This window comes from Sparus aurata, chromosome 1 (assembly GCF_900880675.1).
Source record: "Sparus aurata chromosome 1, fSpaAur1.1, whole genome shotgun sequence".
NCBI lineage: Eukaryota > Metazoa > Chordata > Actinopteri > Spariformes > Sparidae > Sparus > Sparus aurata.
In genome coordinates, this window is record NC_044187.1 from 64,920 (window position 1) to 82,754 (window position 17,835).

Sequence of the window (17,835 nt, forward strand, 5' to 3'; positions counted from 1 at the left end):
AGTTAAACAGATTTAAATGTTTCAGTTCTTAAAAGGTTTTCTTGTTATGTCGATGGCAGTGAATCCTGGACTTGTTTAAACGGCGTTGAAATGAAGTCCGGTCGAGCTGTGGAGTCTCAAACTGTCACAACACAGAGGGAAATTAATCCAGTCTGATGTGAAGGGTTGTTTTAATATTAAAGGATCATCAATAACCCCATTTAAACTGCAAGTCTACTAACTAAATACAGATTTACAGTACTTGAGCATACATACATTACTTCTGATAAATAATTCATGACATCAGTTTCCTGACTGACAGGCTGTCGATGAATAATGATGATGAGTTCATGTACAAATCTATCTAACCACTGTGTTGAAATGTGACTAAAGTAGTTTGTGACTTTGACTGGATTCTATTTAACTGACTGCTGCAGCTTCTCAAACGCTTCACATTAAAAACACATGAAGAGACTCTAAATATGATGTCAGTCTGCAGCAGGCTGTTATCTGCACTCATGTTAAATACATCAGTTATGTTTGTTTAATATCTAGACCAGGTTTCTCTTCACCGCTGTTTGATATCTGATTGGACATAATGCTCCCGGTCATTCAAGAGGGTCCATTTCAGAAATGTAAATGATGACATGTTCTCCTACGCAGATGAACTGTGTTGTGGCCGCTTTAATTCATCTGAAAGTAAACCAGTTATTCTCAGAATGATACTTGTGTGGATGAAGGAGGCCTCTCAGCCAGGCAGCAGTCAGATCACATGTCTTTGCATAAATCTTTATTGCGTCTTCATAACAATCAATAATGATGATGTTTTGATGGGAACGCAGTCTGTTCATCAAAAAGCTCATAAAATACAACAAGTCAATGTGTTCAAAATCAAATACATTCACAGTAGAGGTGGGGAAAAAATCGATATTGCAATATATTGTTGTGCTCTCTGTCGCAATAAATAATCGATACACTGACGGCAAATATTGATATTTTATTACAACACACATTGTGGATTTACCCCGTTGTCACCGTCAGTACTTACTCTCTCCTGTCCTGTTTGTGGGGGCGCTAATCCCGTAAATGAGGGTAAAGTAGGCGTAAGCAGCGGCCGGTGAAGAAGACGAGTTAACAACAGAAGAAGAACAGATGGAAGAATGGCGGAAAATACGAATAACGAAAAACAAATCAAAGACCCACCCACAAGTTTCCACTTGAAAGTGTGGACCCACTTCGGCTTTTACGAGACAGATGACGGGAGAACACTGGTGCGGTCGTTATCGCCGTCAGCGGGGGGGAGAGTTTGTCCGTCCGTCCCCCGGCTCCTCGCCGTCAGCCGGGGGACCAACGGACGCTCGTCACCCACTAACTCACTAACCCTCACTACAAAGCAGCTAACATTGAAAATGAATATAGTGGCTAAGCTAGCAGTATAGCGGCGCAGCGCCGCTGTTCCACCGTCTGGAAGACGGGAGAGAACCCTGAGCTGGACACATTAAAGTGCATGAATATTAATAACAAGTCTTATGTAAACCAGGACAGTGCTTTCTGATACTGAAAAGTCAGTAGCAACTTGTATTATGTAAACTTGGGCCCATTTTAGTTTAACAAAAACTAAACAAGATAAGAATAACATAACAATTAAATGAAATATTGGGAACATTTCAGTAAGCAACCAATTATGTGCAGAGTTATGTTCACCCATCCAGTACCTGGGAAGTGGGAACATAAAAGTGCTTTGGGTCAACCTGGACACATCAAGGCATATCACATTTAAATTTTATTTTTTATTTTTCAGTCACATATCGTGATATATTGTTCATGAAATGTCTTGCAATATATCGAATATTGCAGATATCGTGATATTATCAATATCGTGGGCCAAATATCCGCAATCTCGGAATTTACCGCAGATTTCTCGGCCGTCCGCGGATTCAAAGACCCTCCGCAGAATTTCACATTTTGCATGTAGTTTTCATCCCAGCCGCTAGATGTCGCTGTCAGATAGACTGGGCTCTAGACTCACAGTAGCAGTACACGTTGATAATGAAAATAACTTCATTATCAACGTGCAGTGAAGCGACATACTCAAGTTTCCATCCACCAGGTGAGTGAAGAACACCTGAATCATCGTCAAGTAAATGTGTCGCAGCTCTGACTGTACAGTCACAGTTTGAACTGCTGTCGAGCTCGTGTTAATCACATGTGGTCAATCACTCCACCGCAGGAAGGCTGACTCAATGTGTAGAGAAATGTTCTGACGAGCAGCTCAGTCTGGTTCTGTGTTCACTGACACCAGCTCTCCTGCAGTGACACCAGAACTTCAGAGGAACTGGTTTCACTGCTAGTTCCTAAACCTTCACCCATAGTTTGGTGAAAAGTTTTGCACTTTTTATGTTGCAAATAAATCTGCCCAACGAGGACAAAGAAAATGTTGATGTTGATTATTTTAAAACCAGTAATAGTAGGTTCCACAATGTTTTGCAGTGTTCTGGTATTGCAATTAATTTCATAAGAGAATATTTAATTCATTAGTATATTAAAAAAGTATGTTTTTTAAAAGAAAGTATGTTTTTTTTAATGTTTGCGGAATTTTAATGTTCAAGCCGCGGAATCAAGAATTGCTCTCTGCAGAATCAAAATTGCTCTCCGTGGAATTTAAACTTTTTTTCTGCAGATTCCTGGGGGGACTACCAAGTGAAGCCCACAACCTGCCTATTAGACCCAATTCCCACACCGTTTTTTAAAACACTTTGTGGATTCTTTGAGGATCAGCTGTTATCCATGGTGAATTGCTCTCTTCAGACGGGTGTCTTCCTCGCCTCCTTTAAAACGACAGTGGTGAAGCCCCTTCTGAAGAAGAGCAACTTAGATCCCAACATCTTTAATAATTATCGGCCTATATCCAACTTACCGTTTTTAAGTAAAATTTTGGAAAAACGTGTTTTTAATCAAGTAAATGAATTTTTAATCGCAAACATTTTAGAGAAGTATCAGTCTGGTTTCAGGATGAACCACAGTACAGAGACAGACCTTCTAAAGATTTTAAACAACATCAGGTGCAACTTAGATAACCATAAACTCACAGTCTTGGTACTACTGCATCTAACCGCCGCCTTCGATACAGCAGACCATCACATTTTATTAAATGGACTGAAGAACCTGGTCGGCCTCTCTGGTACTGTTCTTGTTCATTCTGATGACAGCTGTAGTTTACTGTTGGTCCTGACAGTGATGACATCATCATCAGAGTCTAACCCCCAATTTCCACTGGATATGGGTCCGCTGCGTTGCGGCTCCAATCCGGCTCCGATCCGGTTTTGCTCCGCTGTTTTGAAAAGTAACTGGATGTTTGTTATTTTGGCGCTTGACTTCCTGTCTTCTCCGTGCTAAATTCACCTCCGGCAGTCCGGAGCCCTCCGGCACGGATATGCAGGACTTCTATTTCTGGCGGATGCCGCAACACGACGCAGCAATTCTGCTGAATTCAGCACCGAGCAGACAGGAAGTCAGGTGCCGAAATAACAAACAACATCCAGTTACTTTTCAAAATAAAACACTCCGTGTTGACACCAGCACACAAATCTCAAAAAAGAGACAAACACAACATCTTCTGCTGATCCTTCAGTCGGGAACACTTCGTGTTGTTGTTTTTAATAACACAGACCTATAACTGCGGTCACGAGTGATTTTGTGATTATCGCGGGAACTCCTCTGCCTCGTGATGCCAGCTGTCTACCGTACTGCACCGTGGCTGACTCAAACCACAACTGGTGGGGATTGGCGGACGGCGGAGCAAAACCGGATCGGAGCCGCAACGCAGCGGACCCGTATCCAGTGGAAACTGGGGGTAACCTGGACCTCCTAGGCATGGCAGATCTGGATCTTCAGGGAGACACTGAGCGGGAACCACGAGGGGAGAGAGATCTGGACCTGATGATCACACAGTAATTGTAATATTAACATATTCTGATCAAACAGGTTTAATTATCACACTTCACTACAACATGATCTTACTAACCCGAATTGTTCATCTGAACTCACGCAAAACTACCAAAACAGAAGCACAGGTGTCTTTCTGTGTGCTTTCTTTATAAAATGAACCCGATACACGTTACTTCATGTTTTAAAATGTCTGTGTATGGTTGTGTATGTGTTTGTTAGGTAATATAGCATCTCCTCTGAGTTCAGTAGAAAGGAAAGTGCTTTTAAATGGTATTACAATGTTGCAGGGTTCAACTCCCAACTGCTCACAACAGAAACAAACAATAACTTACTTACCTTCCATTTCATTGAAATGAAGGTGAGAGCAAAAAGATATGTCAGAACAGCTCAAAGCTCAGTGACTCGATATCTTCTAGATAGAAACGGGCAAAAAGCAAAAATATAGAAAACACAATTTGCAGTCTGAAAGCCTGATAGCTGTCATCTTCTCTGTAACCAAACCAAGACCCATTTCACAAGTACAAGATGGCCCCCTTTAAACTAACAGCGCCTCCCCTGGCGCTTTGACTTACAGACACATACATTTAAAGACATTATTTGGCAGAGAAAACATTTAAAGCCCATTGTCCACTGCTGTCTATCCCCCCAAACAACAAGTTAATTGTCAACAAAATCACATTGAAAAATAATAAACATATTCATGCTGATCACATGATCCCCTCCTCTTAATGGAGGAAGTTGTTAGGCCCTTGTTTTGCCAGTCAAATGTATGAGTGGGAGACGACAAGATGAACTTGCAGCTTTACTTAAAATGGTTTTAAATAACGTTTGTGGGAATATTTATGACTACAGGAAGCGTGCATGCTTCTACAGCTCAGGAGAAGTGCGCTACGTAACACGACTGTGATTGTCGGACGCCTCCAGATGCTTGAGCTGCAGTAAGTCGGAGCCTTGAGGAACATCTGATCAGGATGTGACTCGCCTCCTCCCTCGGCTCCTGCTGCGGGAGTAATGCCTCACACGGGGCCTGGAGTGAGACCTGGACCTGGAACCTACCAGAACAAGAAAAGAAGGTTTGCAGGTTGGCCTTCTTTGGAAGTTCAGCCTCGAAAGAAAACTTTACTCAAGACCCTTTCATGGATTCTTTTAGGGATCTGAATCAAACGATGACACCTGAAAGGTTTTGACCAGCTGTTAAGAAGTATCTCACAACATTTCAAGTCAGAAGTGAAAATCAACAAAATAACAAGATTAACACAGAAATCACAAGAATGAAACGGACTGAGCTGCAGACCTGCGGTCTAATTTATAAAACATTGCGTAGAGCAGTGGTTCCCAACCTTTTTTCCTTGAAGCCCCCCTTGCCTGTGTCCAAGACAAGCCAGGCCCCCCCAACCCAAGTTTCCTTTTAAATCCCAAATCAACCTGGAAAAGTGCTCAAGTGGCTCCACCCCCTCTCAACACACATTCAGACCTAAATGGTTGATGCTCCACCTCAGCAGAGCCATCAGACTGACGGTGGCAATCAGAGTTCACCACCACCAACTTTTTATTTACTTAAGTTTAGCTGTAGTGAACTCAGTAGCCTCTTTCACACTGCCGTTTGCATGCGGGGATCCTGCACCAATTCTCCGTACCCTCCTCTGTGTGAAAGTTTCAGATGCGGAGAGGGGGGAAATTTCGCTCCGGCGCTGATCCGCCTCTGGAGGTAGTATCAGGGCCGCATTATTGGTGAGCCGTCCCAGTGTGAGCGGATAATCCGGAGGCGCGGAGCGAGGGCGTGTCGGTCTGACAGTCTGATAACTGCACAGGTCCTTCACTCAACTAAATACAGAGAAATGTCCCACAAAGCAACGCTACAGGACATAACAAAAGTAACGTAGTAACTGTAACTGTCTTTGGCAACTTATATGAGGAAAACAAATACCACAGCTGTACGTGGAGAAGCGTCTGTCCTCCTGTCCATCCTCCTGTCCGTCCTCCTGTCTGTCCTCCTGTCTGTCCTCCTGACTGTCCTCCTGACTGTCCTCCTGTCTGTCCTCCTGACTGTCCTCCCGACTCTTCCTCACATTTCTGCTCAAAAAACAGCGTCTGTCACCGACAAAAAACTTTAAAGTCCGTGTAAAGCAAAATCAGCCATTTTCTTCTAAACACATTAAACAGGTCATAAATGTGTTTACTTAAAACATGTAAAAGCCATTCGACCATTTAGAATCTAATTTTGGAGCTAGGCTCACACACTTTTTTTCAACATTTTTGTGTTCAGGATTTAATGGGCGGGTCAGAAATCATGCAAATCTATGATTTGCATAAACCCCGCCCTGCTGCGGAAGTGGTATAAATACCTTCAGCGTGTCAGCTTCAGCGGTTCTCCCACTCGCTCTCCAGTCGTGGATAGCATTGCTTACAATAGTTTGCAGCTAGCTAACCAGCCAACCAGTCAGCTAACCAGTCATATCTCCTCCACATCACTCGTGCATCTTTCCTGGATGCCACAGTGTGCAGGGTAACGGCCCTGTTAGCTTATTTAAGTTTCCTATGGATGACAACGTAAGGAAACGGTGGATCGATTTTGTCAAGAGGAGCTAACGTTACTATGGAGAGTTAAACATCACCACCAACACCTCTCTGCAGTGTCCACTTTACCCCTGATAGTTTCAGCAACTATCACCAGGTAATGTCTGGATTTCTGCAGAGTCTGTTGATGCTGGTCACTGGGACCCTCACGAACCGACCCTCTCCGTCCCCGGCTTGCATCCTCTCCTCCCGCCGACAGCAAGTGCCATCGGCCTTATGTGGCCGCCGCTGACCCTCTCCGTTCCGCTGACGGCGGGTCCCACCGGCAGTATGTGGCGGTAGTATCAGGGCCGCATTATTGGTGAGCCGTCCCAGTGTGAACAGATAATCCGGAGGCGCGGAGCGAGGGCGTGTCGGTCTGACAGTCTGATAACTGCACAGGTCCTTCACTCAACTAAATACAGAGAAATGTCCCACAAAGCAACGTTACAGGACCGAACAACAGTAACATAGTAACTGTAACTGTCTTTGGCAACTTATATGAGGAAAACACATCCCACAGCTGTATGTGGAGAAGCGTCTGTCCTCCTGTCCGTCCTCCTGTCTGTCCTCCTGACTCTTCCTCACATTTCTGCTCACAAAACAGCGTCTGTCACGCTTGTCACAAGAGTGTTTAACTCACCGAGTGTTTGATGAAAATAAATCACCGCGACCGCCAGCCCTCCTGACCGAGACATCAGGGAACTTTCCCCCAGAAAACAGCCTCCGTCCCCGCGAGTGACAGAGTCAGACAGCGTCCTGTTTACTGATGGTGATTATGTATAATTATGTCATTTAGCGCGAAAAACTTCACTCCGTCACTTTCCAGGATGTTTGGTGGGTCAGGATCTCAATCACTACACATTATAACAGCATCCATATGATTATAAACTGTCCGCGGGTTTAGATTGACAGGGGAACACCTGGGAAACACCAACGTCATCAACATGACTTGTACCGTCACGCCTCTTTAGGAGCCGCAGTGCCGGCTTTCTGTGTGAATTACACACGTGAAGGCGGAGATGCTTCGCTCTGTGTAAATCACCATCAGCGGAGAATTGGCGAACCACCGCTCCGGAGATAATGTGGAGACGCTGTTTAAAAACGGCTAGTGATGTGGAGCTGACGAGTGCGTGAGAGCTGCCGTTGACTTTATGGAGCTACGGAGTGACCTGTGTGTGTGTGTCTCCAGTGCAGATTTTACACGAAACTACACAAGTCTGTATAAAAACTAAAATGATACATGTTCTGTTATCTGTGTACAGGTTTCATCTTTGATGATGTAATTCGTAGTTTCTATGACGATCTCGTTAACAAACATTCTGGAATGTGACGGTCATATAAACACATTGAACTGTAGACCTGGATCATATATCGTCATCAAGTATCAACCAATAAGAGAGCAGTATATTGATCCAATCAGGTGGCAGGCTAAGGTTAGGGTTAGTGCTCATGTTTTATAAAGAAACAGTGGCGATGACTTCCTGTTGGACTCAGGTCAGATAGCTGATTGGTTCAGAAAAAACATCCAACAAACTGACCTCAGGTCTGTTTTAAACTGATCACAGCAGACTTATTTACATTTTAATAAACTTTGAAATCATCCCCAGTGTTTGATGAGCTTCAGATCAGCTCACTGATTGATCAGCTTCATCAAATCAGTTGATGGAGGATTTAAAGTGATTAATAGTTCTACACCAAATCTGCAGTTCAGTTCTGTTCCATCACACTGATATTGATCAGTTCAACATGTATGGAGTTAGAATCATGCCAAAACCTCACACACACACAAAACGTGTTTTACTCACGCACAACGATTCACAAACAAACTCAGTGTGGTCTGCAAATGCAAAACATCATTCACAAACTAATGCATTTTGTTTTGCAAATAAGAAATGTACCAATCAAACAAATACATCATGCTTCAGAAACAAATACAGCATGTTTTACACATACAAAGAAACATATTTCTTCAAGTACAAAAAAGTATCCTTCAAGTACAAATTAAAATATTTCAAGTACAAAAAACAATTTTACAAGTACGAAAAAACTGTCACGTGACTTTTGGCACTACTTTTCCGCCTTGCTGATCCACACACAAATGTCTTCAGATCCACACACAAATGCCACTTAAAGGTTGAATATGTAATATGCTTATTAAAAGCTATATTTTTTCAAAAATAATACATCCACGGGGCGTTTAGAGGGGCGCAGATTAAAAGTAATGCGTTTCCTTGAAAAATTATATTTGGTCTGAAATAAATAATTTAAGAAATTTTGATGGGTTCGACAATGACTTCCTGTTTACATCATACCAGCGAAATAGCGGCCGGCATTGCGGGTTTGCCACTTTTCCCCATCAAGCTAGCCACATAATGTCTCCTTATACGTTCAGTATACAGGTCGGCACCAAACCACAGGATGGATTATTATAATGTTTTTACGAATGTTTACAGCTGCCAATGTATGTAACGCTATTACTGTGATGATACATGACAGTTCACGGGGCAGAGCTGCCTCTTCCAATATGATGGTGACGTTGACGCACGGTCCAGCACTCAATGAGGCGTCTATGTATATGTGTCTAATGGTAAATCGTGTTGCGGCCTTGAATAAAATAGAACAATAAAAAATACAAATTTAGGGGGGAAGAAATCGTCCTGCTGGCCTTAAATTGACTCAACAGCGCCACCTGTTGGTGTGGAGTGCGAATTACAGGACATTTGCAAGGTTAAGTGGCATTTGTGTGTGGATCTGAAGACATTTGTGTGTGGATCAGCAAGGCGGAAAAGTAGTGCCAAAAGTCACGTGACAGTTTTTTCGTACTTGTAAAATTGTTTTTTGTACTTGAAATATTTTAATTTGTACTTGAAGGATACTTTTTTGTACTTGAAGAAATATGTTTCTTTGTATGTGTAAAACATGCTGTATTTGTTTCTGAAGCATGATGTATTTGTTTGATTGGTACATTTCTTATTTGCAAAACAAAATGCATTAGTTTGTGAATGATGTTTTGCATTTGCAGACCACACTGAGTTTGTTTGTGAATCGTTGTGTGTGAGTAAAACACGTTTTGTGTGTGTGTGAGGTTTTGGCATCATTCTAACTCCATAAACATGTTTCAGTTTAACTTCCTCTTATTAAATATAATATTAAAGTTCCCTCAGATGTCAGTTAACAGTGTGATGTCACAGGCATGGTTGTTATGGTTACCTGCTCCTCCAGCTGCAACGGTAACAGTCGTAGGTATAGCAACCTTTCTCTCCACACTCGTAACACTTATCATTGGGATCAAAGGGTCGTCTGACAGAAGGTCATCCAGTGGAGAGTTTGACCCGCAAACGACTCCCTCAGATCAATCTGTAATAATCAACACAGTATTAGAGACATGAAACAATCAATATGATCAGATCAATTTGTAGTAACCATTGTGATCAGATGGATCTCGTGTTGACGTGTTTGAATGTGATTTACTGCGTCCTTTTTATTTTTCTTTAAATTAAAACACAAACTGATATTTTCGTGCTGAAGCTTCAAACGTTTCAGACGATCAACTCAATTTCACGCTTTTTTTCCAGGACTTTCAAGGCTGCCTAGCTCCTTTAATGTGTTCCAGGTTTTCAAGGAAGCCTGTGGCAACCTTGAACAAGAGGACCTTGTAGTGTAGCGTCACTAACAGTCAGCTATGATGTCATCAGGGCCACCTCTGCTGAATACTGACTTTCCATCAGACACCAACTCCTCCATTAAAACAAATTCAATTCAAATTCAAACAACTTTATTTATCCCCGCAGCCTCAGTCACATAGAAACAAAGAAACAACAACAAATACAAAAAAAACACGTACAGCATCCACTCTGTCAGTACCGCAGGTTTGCATAGACAACCAGAGCTAGCAGCAAGTAACAATAGGAAATAAATAATGAATAAATATAAACATTAAGGCTCTCAGGTTTAAAATGCCTGGCCTGTGGTCATTAGCTGTCAGCAGCATTTAAATATGGAGCCAGAACAGTTTCATCATGAATAAATGCACGAAAAAGGACTCACAAATGTATTTGGGGAGTTGTATGTATATATGACTCGATACACAAATGCATTTTTAATGCACACACAAATATGCTTCAATCCATATATAAGTTAAAAAAAAACAATCACATATAAAAATAAGATTTGTAAACATATTTGTGATGCGCACACAGATATTTCTTGTTTTAAATATGTGCGTTTTTTCTACAAGGGGGTCGTCTGCAGCCAATCAGATGTCTCACTCCTTTACAGCCAATCACATGAGTGCCTCCCCACGAGGGGTTTTTAACTGACGTCATTACAGCGCGCAACGGAGTTTACCCATGGTTCATAGCAGTAGTTGGCTAGCTTTGCTATTCCGGTTGAACTGGTTGAACTCGGTGTTTACACTAGCGTAGTTGTCTTGCTCGCTCTAAAAAACGGCTTTTTACACAAAGAAAGTGACAAAATTGACAAAAATCGGAGGTGGATACACAGTACAGATGTTGTCGTGAGGACAGTTCTCACGGAGTGGACAGATGACATGAAGCAATGGCCTGACGTTCGGTGCTACATCGACATAATTAATTATCTTGTATTTTCGGAGGGTGTTGACGGCGGAGAATTACGCAGTTACAAAAGCACAGAAGCATACAACTACCTGCACAGTAACAAAATAGGGAAAGTACTGTTGAAGAAACAGCAAGTTTATATTTCTGCAGTATAAACAGCAGTAGCGCCCAGCCAGAGTGTCAATCAAGCTAAACATACAGCTGGATAATGCTGAAGGAAAATGGAGTCATGGAGACAGGCGGCTGCTCGTGCATTGCCGGGTTAGAGAAGTCATGCAGTCACGCAGCAGCTATTCTGTGGAAGATATTGTGACGGCCCCCTGCTGTTCTATGGCCTGCTTTGTGTGTCCCTTTCTTCCTGTCTGCAGGTATCTCAGTGGGCGGGGCTTGAAACCAGGAGCACCTGGCCAGTCTCCTGGAAGTTTTAAGAGCAGGCCGTCTCAGTCGTTCTCTCTCTCTCTCTCACCAGAAGGACCTGGTTTTCCTCCGGCGCCATTGTATTGTTTTGTTGGCTGCGGCCTGGTTTCTACACTTTACAACACTTCGCACTCATCACTCACATGCACCCATCGGCAGACACACTGATAACCACACGTTCACACCTCATGGCATTATTATGATTTGTGCACTTTATTTAAATAAATATTGTTAATTGTTATGCTTATCCCCGTCTCACTATCTTTTGTCATGGCTTCTTGAGCTGGTCATGACAATATTCATAAACCCAAATATTTATTTTAGTGTCAAAGCCGCGAGCCACGCTAGTCTCCGTTCCTCCTTCCTCAGCATGGCGTGTAGGGCGCAGGGCACTGACATGTTTGTCTACACAAGATGTTTCTGAAATAACCTTCAATTTTCATGAATTGTTTGGCAACCAACAACGGCACATGTTGTACCTGAGCTCATTTTAAAAACAATTTAGCGTTTATGACATAACGCTAGTTGTTTAGGACTAGCTTAGCGGCAGCAGTCAGTCATGCAGTTGCAAGGCAACCAGACACAGAACACCACCATCTGTCATGGCCGCCCCCATAGGCTGGACTCTAGATCCATATCGTCCTAGATCCGTTGCGCGCTGTAATGACGTCAGTTAAAAACCCATCGTGGGGAGGCACTCATGTGATTGGCTGTAAAGGAGTGAGACATCTGATTGGCTGCAGACGACCCCCTTGTAGAAAAAACGCATTTGTGAATCGGAGTCGCGCTAGATGAGTCTCAAAAAGTCTGTACACAAATGCAGGGAGGCTTACAAATTAAAAGCACTGAGACAAATGCGCGTTTGACAATTCATATATCAGTGTAACAACATCCAAATATGTTTTTGATGAAAATTGCAAATAACTGTACATTTTTGAATTTTTATTGCACATATTTAAAACATTTTTTTGTACTTATATATGGATTGAAGCATATTTGTGTGTGCATTGAAAATGCATTTGTGTATCGAGTCATATATATATACACAACTCCCCGAATACATTTGTGAGTCCTTTTTTCGTGCATTTATTCCTTTCTGTGTGCATTTATCCATTATGAGACTGTTCTGGCTCCATATTTAAAAGCCTGATGGCCGAAGGAATAAATGAATTTGTGAATCTGTTTGTCTTCCTCGGGGGGAGGGGGGCCAAGGTAACGCCGCCCTGAGCGCATCAAACTGAATTCCTGACTGAGGATGTGGTCAGGATGACTAATGACCTTTCTGGCTTTCTGGATAACTTGTTTTTTCCAGATGGAGCATAAGTCTGTTAGCTGGACTCCAATGATCTTGGAACAGACTTTGATAATGCTGCTGAGACAGTTCTTCTCCCTCACAAGTGACTAACTGAAGCTACCTGATGCTGACTGAAGCCAACTGAAGCTAACTGAAGCCAAGTGAAGCTAGCTGAAGCTAACTGAAGCCAAGTGAAGCCGAGTGAAGCTAAGTAAAGCCAACTAAAGCTAACTGAAGCCAAGTGAAGCTAGCTGAAGCCAAGTGAAGCTAGCTGAAGCCAACTGAAGCTAACTGAAGCCAAGTGAAGCTAGCTGAAGCCAACTGAAGCTAACTGAAGCCAAGTGAAGCTAGCTGAAGCCAACTGAAGCCAAGTGAAGCTAACTAAAGCCAAGTGAAGCTAACTGAAGCCAAGTGAAGCTAACTGAAGCCAACTGAAGCTAACTGAAGCCAAGTGAAGCTAGCTGAAGCCAACTGAAGCTAAATGAAGCCAAGTGAAGCCAAGTGAAGCTAAGTAAAGCCAACTAAAGCTAACTGAAGCCAAGTGAAGCTAGCTGAAGCCAACTGAAGCCAAGTGAAGCTAACTAAAGCCAAGTGAAGCTAACTGAAGCCCAGTGAAGCTACCTGAAGCCACCTGAAGCCAAGTGAAGCTAACTAAAGCCAAGTGAAGCTAACTGAAGCCCAGTGAAGCCAGCTGAAGCCACCTGAAGCCAAGTGAAGCTAAGTAAAGCCAACTAAAGCTAACTGAAGCCCAGTGAAGCTACCTGAAGCCACCTGAAGCCAAGTGAAGCTAACTGAAGCCCAGTGAAGCCAGCTGAAGCCACCTGAAGCCAACTGAAGCCAAGTGAAGCTAGCTGAAGCCAAGTGAAGCTACCTGAAGCTAACTGAAGCCAAGTGAAGCTACCTGAAGCTAACTGAAGCCAAGTGAAGCTAGCTGAAGCCAAGTGAAGCTAACTAAAGCCAAGTGAAGCTAGCTGAAGCCAAGTGAAGCTAACTGAAGCCAAGTGAAGCTAGCTGAAGCCAAGTGAAGCTAACTGAAGCCAAGTGAAGCTAGCTGAAGCCAAGTGAAGCTAACTAAAGCCAAGTGAAGCTAACTGAAGCCAAGTGAAGCTAGCTGAAGCCAAGTGAAGCCAAGTGAAGCTAACTGAAGCCAAGTGAAGCTAGCTGAAGCCAAGTGAAGCTAACTAAAGCCAAAGTGAAGCTAACTGAAGCCAAGTGAAGCTAGCTGAAGCCAACTGAAGCTAGCTGAAGCCAACTGAAGCCAAGTGAAGCCAAGTGAAGCTAGCTGAAGCCAAGTGAAGCCAAGTGAAGCTACCTGAAGCCAGGTGAAGCTAGCTGAAGCCAAGTGAAGCTAACTGAAGCCAAGTGAAGCTAACTGAAGCCAAGTGAAGCTAACTGAAGCTAGCTGAAGCCAAGTGAAGCTACCTGAAGCCAACTGAAGCTAACTGTTGCTAAGTGAAGCCAACTAAAGCTAACTGAAGCCAAGTGGAGCTACTTGAGCCTGACCTGCTGTCAGAAGACTGATGAATTCTTGATGTTTCCTCTAACGTGTGTTTCATTAACAGTCCTCTCTGTAGACTGCAGCGGGTTGTTGCTAGCTAACTGACGTTACTGACGTCACATTTCATTTAAATTAAACATGTCGATACATTCAGATGATGGATTGTGGTTCACATCACGTCCTTCTGACGGAATAATCACGCTGACAGCAGTCAGTGTCAGAGCTGCGGTACCGACATCCAGCAGGCCGCACTCACCTCTCCCGGTCCGGCCGTGTCGGGACATCCTCCTGCTACTCCGGCGGAAGTAACAACAAACCACTTCCTGACGGAATTTCAAAGTTAAATCAGCTCCCGTTTTATTTAATGTATGAAATCTGTGACTAAAAACGTTTTTTTTTTATTTATTATTAATCCAGTTTTGCTGCCTAACCTTTTGATATATATTCTCTGAGTCATGTTTGTTTACATTTTGTAGTAATTCATAAAACGAAGTCGGTGTCATTAAATTCTGTTGTTCTGTTCACCTGCAGGCGGCAGCAGCAGGTCACTAGAAACAATTGACCGGAAGCGGAACCTTTATTTGAGCCTCATGTTTCCTCCGGAGGGGTTTAAAGCTCGTGCCGGAGCGAGTGGTCAGGCTGCAGTGTTTGTGCTGTATTGAATATTATTTTCATATTAATCCGTGTGGACCATGATGCAGTGCGGCTGGCCTCTGTTAGGTCCGCTGCAGTGGATCCGTTACGTCAACAGACAGGTGATGGTGAAGGCGGGAAACGATGAGGAGCACCGCGGCTGGCTGCTCACCGTGGACCCGGTGTCCGCCAGGTGATGACGCGACGCGACGCCTGCACACACTTTCTCTTTTCTTAAAGTTTCTTTGGAAATTGATTTCTGAGTTGATGACGTAGAAAATACGTAACTGATTAACCAAAGAGAAAAACAACGTCATCACAGCACCAGCACACACTGTGTGTGTGTGTGTGTGTGTGTGTGTGTGTGTGTGATCTGGTCTGACCCAGTCTGTCTCTTGTAGTCTGGTTCTGGTGACTTTCAGGGAGGAGGGCAGAGCATCGGTGCAGGTGGTGATGGGTCACGCAGTGGAGGAGGTGCAGGTTCTGCAGGAGGCAGATGAGGAGACCACAAGGCGTCTCCAGACCTCCTTCCTCCCTGCGAGGACCTGTGGGCTAGACCCAGAGGAGCTGAGGAGGAGGAGGGCCGGCGTCCAGAGGTGGCTGGAGAAGAACCGTGTCCCGGTGGAGGAGGAGGGGGACCAGCTGAGGGTGGCGGGGGTACTGACTCTTGCAGCCCCATACGGACCTGAAGACTGCTGCAGCTCCAACCAGATCATCCTGGACCGCATCCAGAAACTGATCCAGAGTCTGGTCCAGAGTCCATATTATCCAGACTGATCCGGCACTCCCTGAGGACTAAAAACTTTATTTGAATACAGTGACACCAGCCAATCTGCTCTCTGCTCTGTCTCCTGACCAATCAGAGTGCAGCAGCTGTCAGTGGAGATCCAGACAGGAAACTGATTCAGGATGCAGCTGGATTCAAACCTGTGACATGTTGGTTCCATGTTGTGTGTCAGGACATTTGATATCCTGCTGTGATAACTTCCTGTTTGTGAGTATTAAACATTAAAAGTTTCATCAGCTGACAGATGTTTGTTTTTATTACAATATTTGATGTAAAATCATTTCATCAGTTTTTTGAACTGCAGAAATGATTTTTTTGTCAAACTGGAGGATATAAATATTTTTTTCAGGCTGATCTGATGACATAATGCTTCACACCGTATAAAGACGGTGTGCAAAGGTAAATAAAGTTGTGTATGAAGGTAAATAAAAACGTGTATGAAGGTAAATAAAGATGGTGTGCGAAGGTAAACAAAGACGGTGTGTGAAGGTAAATAAAGACGGTGTGCAAAGGTAAATAAAGTTGTGTATGAAGGTAAATAAAGACGTGTATGAAGGTAAATAAAGACGTGTATGAAGGTAAATAAAGACGTGTATGAAGGTAAATAAAGATGGTGTGCGAAGGTAAACAAAGACGGTGTGTGAAGGTAAATAAAGACGTATATGAAGGTAAATAAAGACGGTGTGTGAAGGTAAATAAAGACGGTGTGTGAAGGTAAATAAAGATGTCTATGAAGGTAAATAAAGACGGTGTATGAAGGTAAATAAAGACGGTGTATGAAGGTAAATAAAGACGTATATGAAGGTAAATAAAGACGGAGTGTGAAGGTAAATAAAGACGGCGTATGAAGGTAAATAAAGACGGTGTGTGAAGGTAAATAAAGACGGCGTGTGAAGGTAAAGAAAGACGGCGTGTGAAGGTAAATAAAGACGGTGTGTGAAGGTAAATAAATATGGTGTATGAAGGTAAATAAATATGGTGTATGAAGGTAAATAAAGACTGTGTGTGAAGGTAAATAAATATGGTGTATGAAGGTAAATAAATATGGTGTATGAAGGTAAATAAAGATGTCTATGAAGGTAAATAAAGACGGTGTGTGAAGGTAAATAAAGACTGTGTGTGAAGGTAAATAAATATGGTGTAGGAAGGTAAATAAAGACGTCTATGAAGGTAAATAAAGACGGTGTGTGAAGGTAAATAAAGACGGCGTGTGAAGGTAAATAAAGAAGGCGTGTGAAGGTAAATAAAGACGGTGTGTGAAGGTAAATAAAGACGGTGTGTGAAGGTAAATAAAGACGGCGTGTGAAGGTAAATAAAGACGGTGTGTGAAGGTAAATAAAGATGTCTATGAAGGTAAATAAAGACGGCGTGTGAAGATAAATAAATATGGTGTATGAAGGTAAATAAAGACGGCGTATGAAGGTAAATAAAGACGTGTATGAAGGTAAATAAAGACGGCGTGTGAAGGTAAATAAGACGGTGTATGAAGGTAAACAAAGACGGAGTGTGAAGGTAAATAAAGACGGTGTATGAAGGTAAATAAAGACGGCGTGTGAAGGTAAATAAAGACGTGTATGAAGGTAAACAAAGACGTGTATGAAGGTAAATAAAGACGGCGTATGAAGGTAAACAAAGACGTGTATGAAGGTAAATAAAGACGGCGTATGAAGGTAAATAAAGACGGCGTGTGAAGGTAAACAAAGACGTGTATGAAGGTAAACAAAGACGTGTATGAAGGTAAATAAAGACGGCGTATGAAGGTAAATAAAGACGGCGTGTGAAGGTAAATAAAGACGTGTATGAAGGTAAACAAAGACGGAGTGTGAAGGTAAATAAAGACGGCGTGTGAAGGTAAATAAAGACGGCGTGTGAAGGTAAATAAAGACGTGTATGAAGGTAAACAAAGACGGAGTGTGAAGGTAAATAAAGACGGCGTGTGAAGGTAAATAAAGACGGCGTGTGAAGGTAAATAAAGACGTGTATGAAGGTAAACAAAGACGGAGTGTGAAGGTAAATAAAGACGGTGTATGAAGGTAAATAAAGACGGAGTGTGAAGGTAAATAAAGACGGCGTGTGAAGGTAAATAAAGACGGAGTGTGAAGGTAAATAAAGACGGCGTGTGAAGGTAAATAAAGATGGCGTG

The 17,835-nt window shown here is 42.9% G+C and overlaps 2 protein-coding genes across 2 annotated transcripts; one reads left to right on the top strand and one right to left on the bottom strand.

Annotated features, from left to right (window-relative positions):
- Positions 1-3,949: 3,949 nt before the first annotated feature.
- LOC115592056 (serine/arginine-rich splicing factor 7-like) lies at positions 3,950-9,791 on the bottom strand (the record flags this gene model as incomplete). The annotated part of the gene is made up of 3 exons (XM_030434561.1): positions 3,950-4,979; positions 5,855-6,000; positions 9,697-9,791. Coding segments are annotated over 3 exons (327 nt in total), but the record flags the coding sequence as incomplete, so codon positions are not given.
- Positions 9,792-14,854: 5,063 nt separating this feature from the next.
- gemin6 (gem (nuclear organelle) associated protein 6) lies at positions 14,855-15,935 on the top strand. Its single transcript, XM_030434549.1, has 2 exons — positions 14,855-15,098; positions 15,307-15,935. The coding sequence occupies exons 1-2, from the start codon at positions 14,965-14,967 to the stop codon at positions 15,680-15,682; spliced, it is 510 nt and encodes a 169-aa protein (XP_030290409.1). The 5' UTR covers positions 14,855-14,964; the 3' UTR covers positions 15,683-15,935.
- The last annotated feature ends 1,900 nt before the right edge of the window (positions 15,936-17,835 follow it).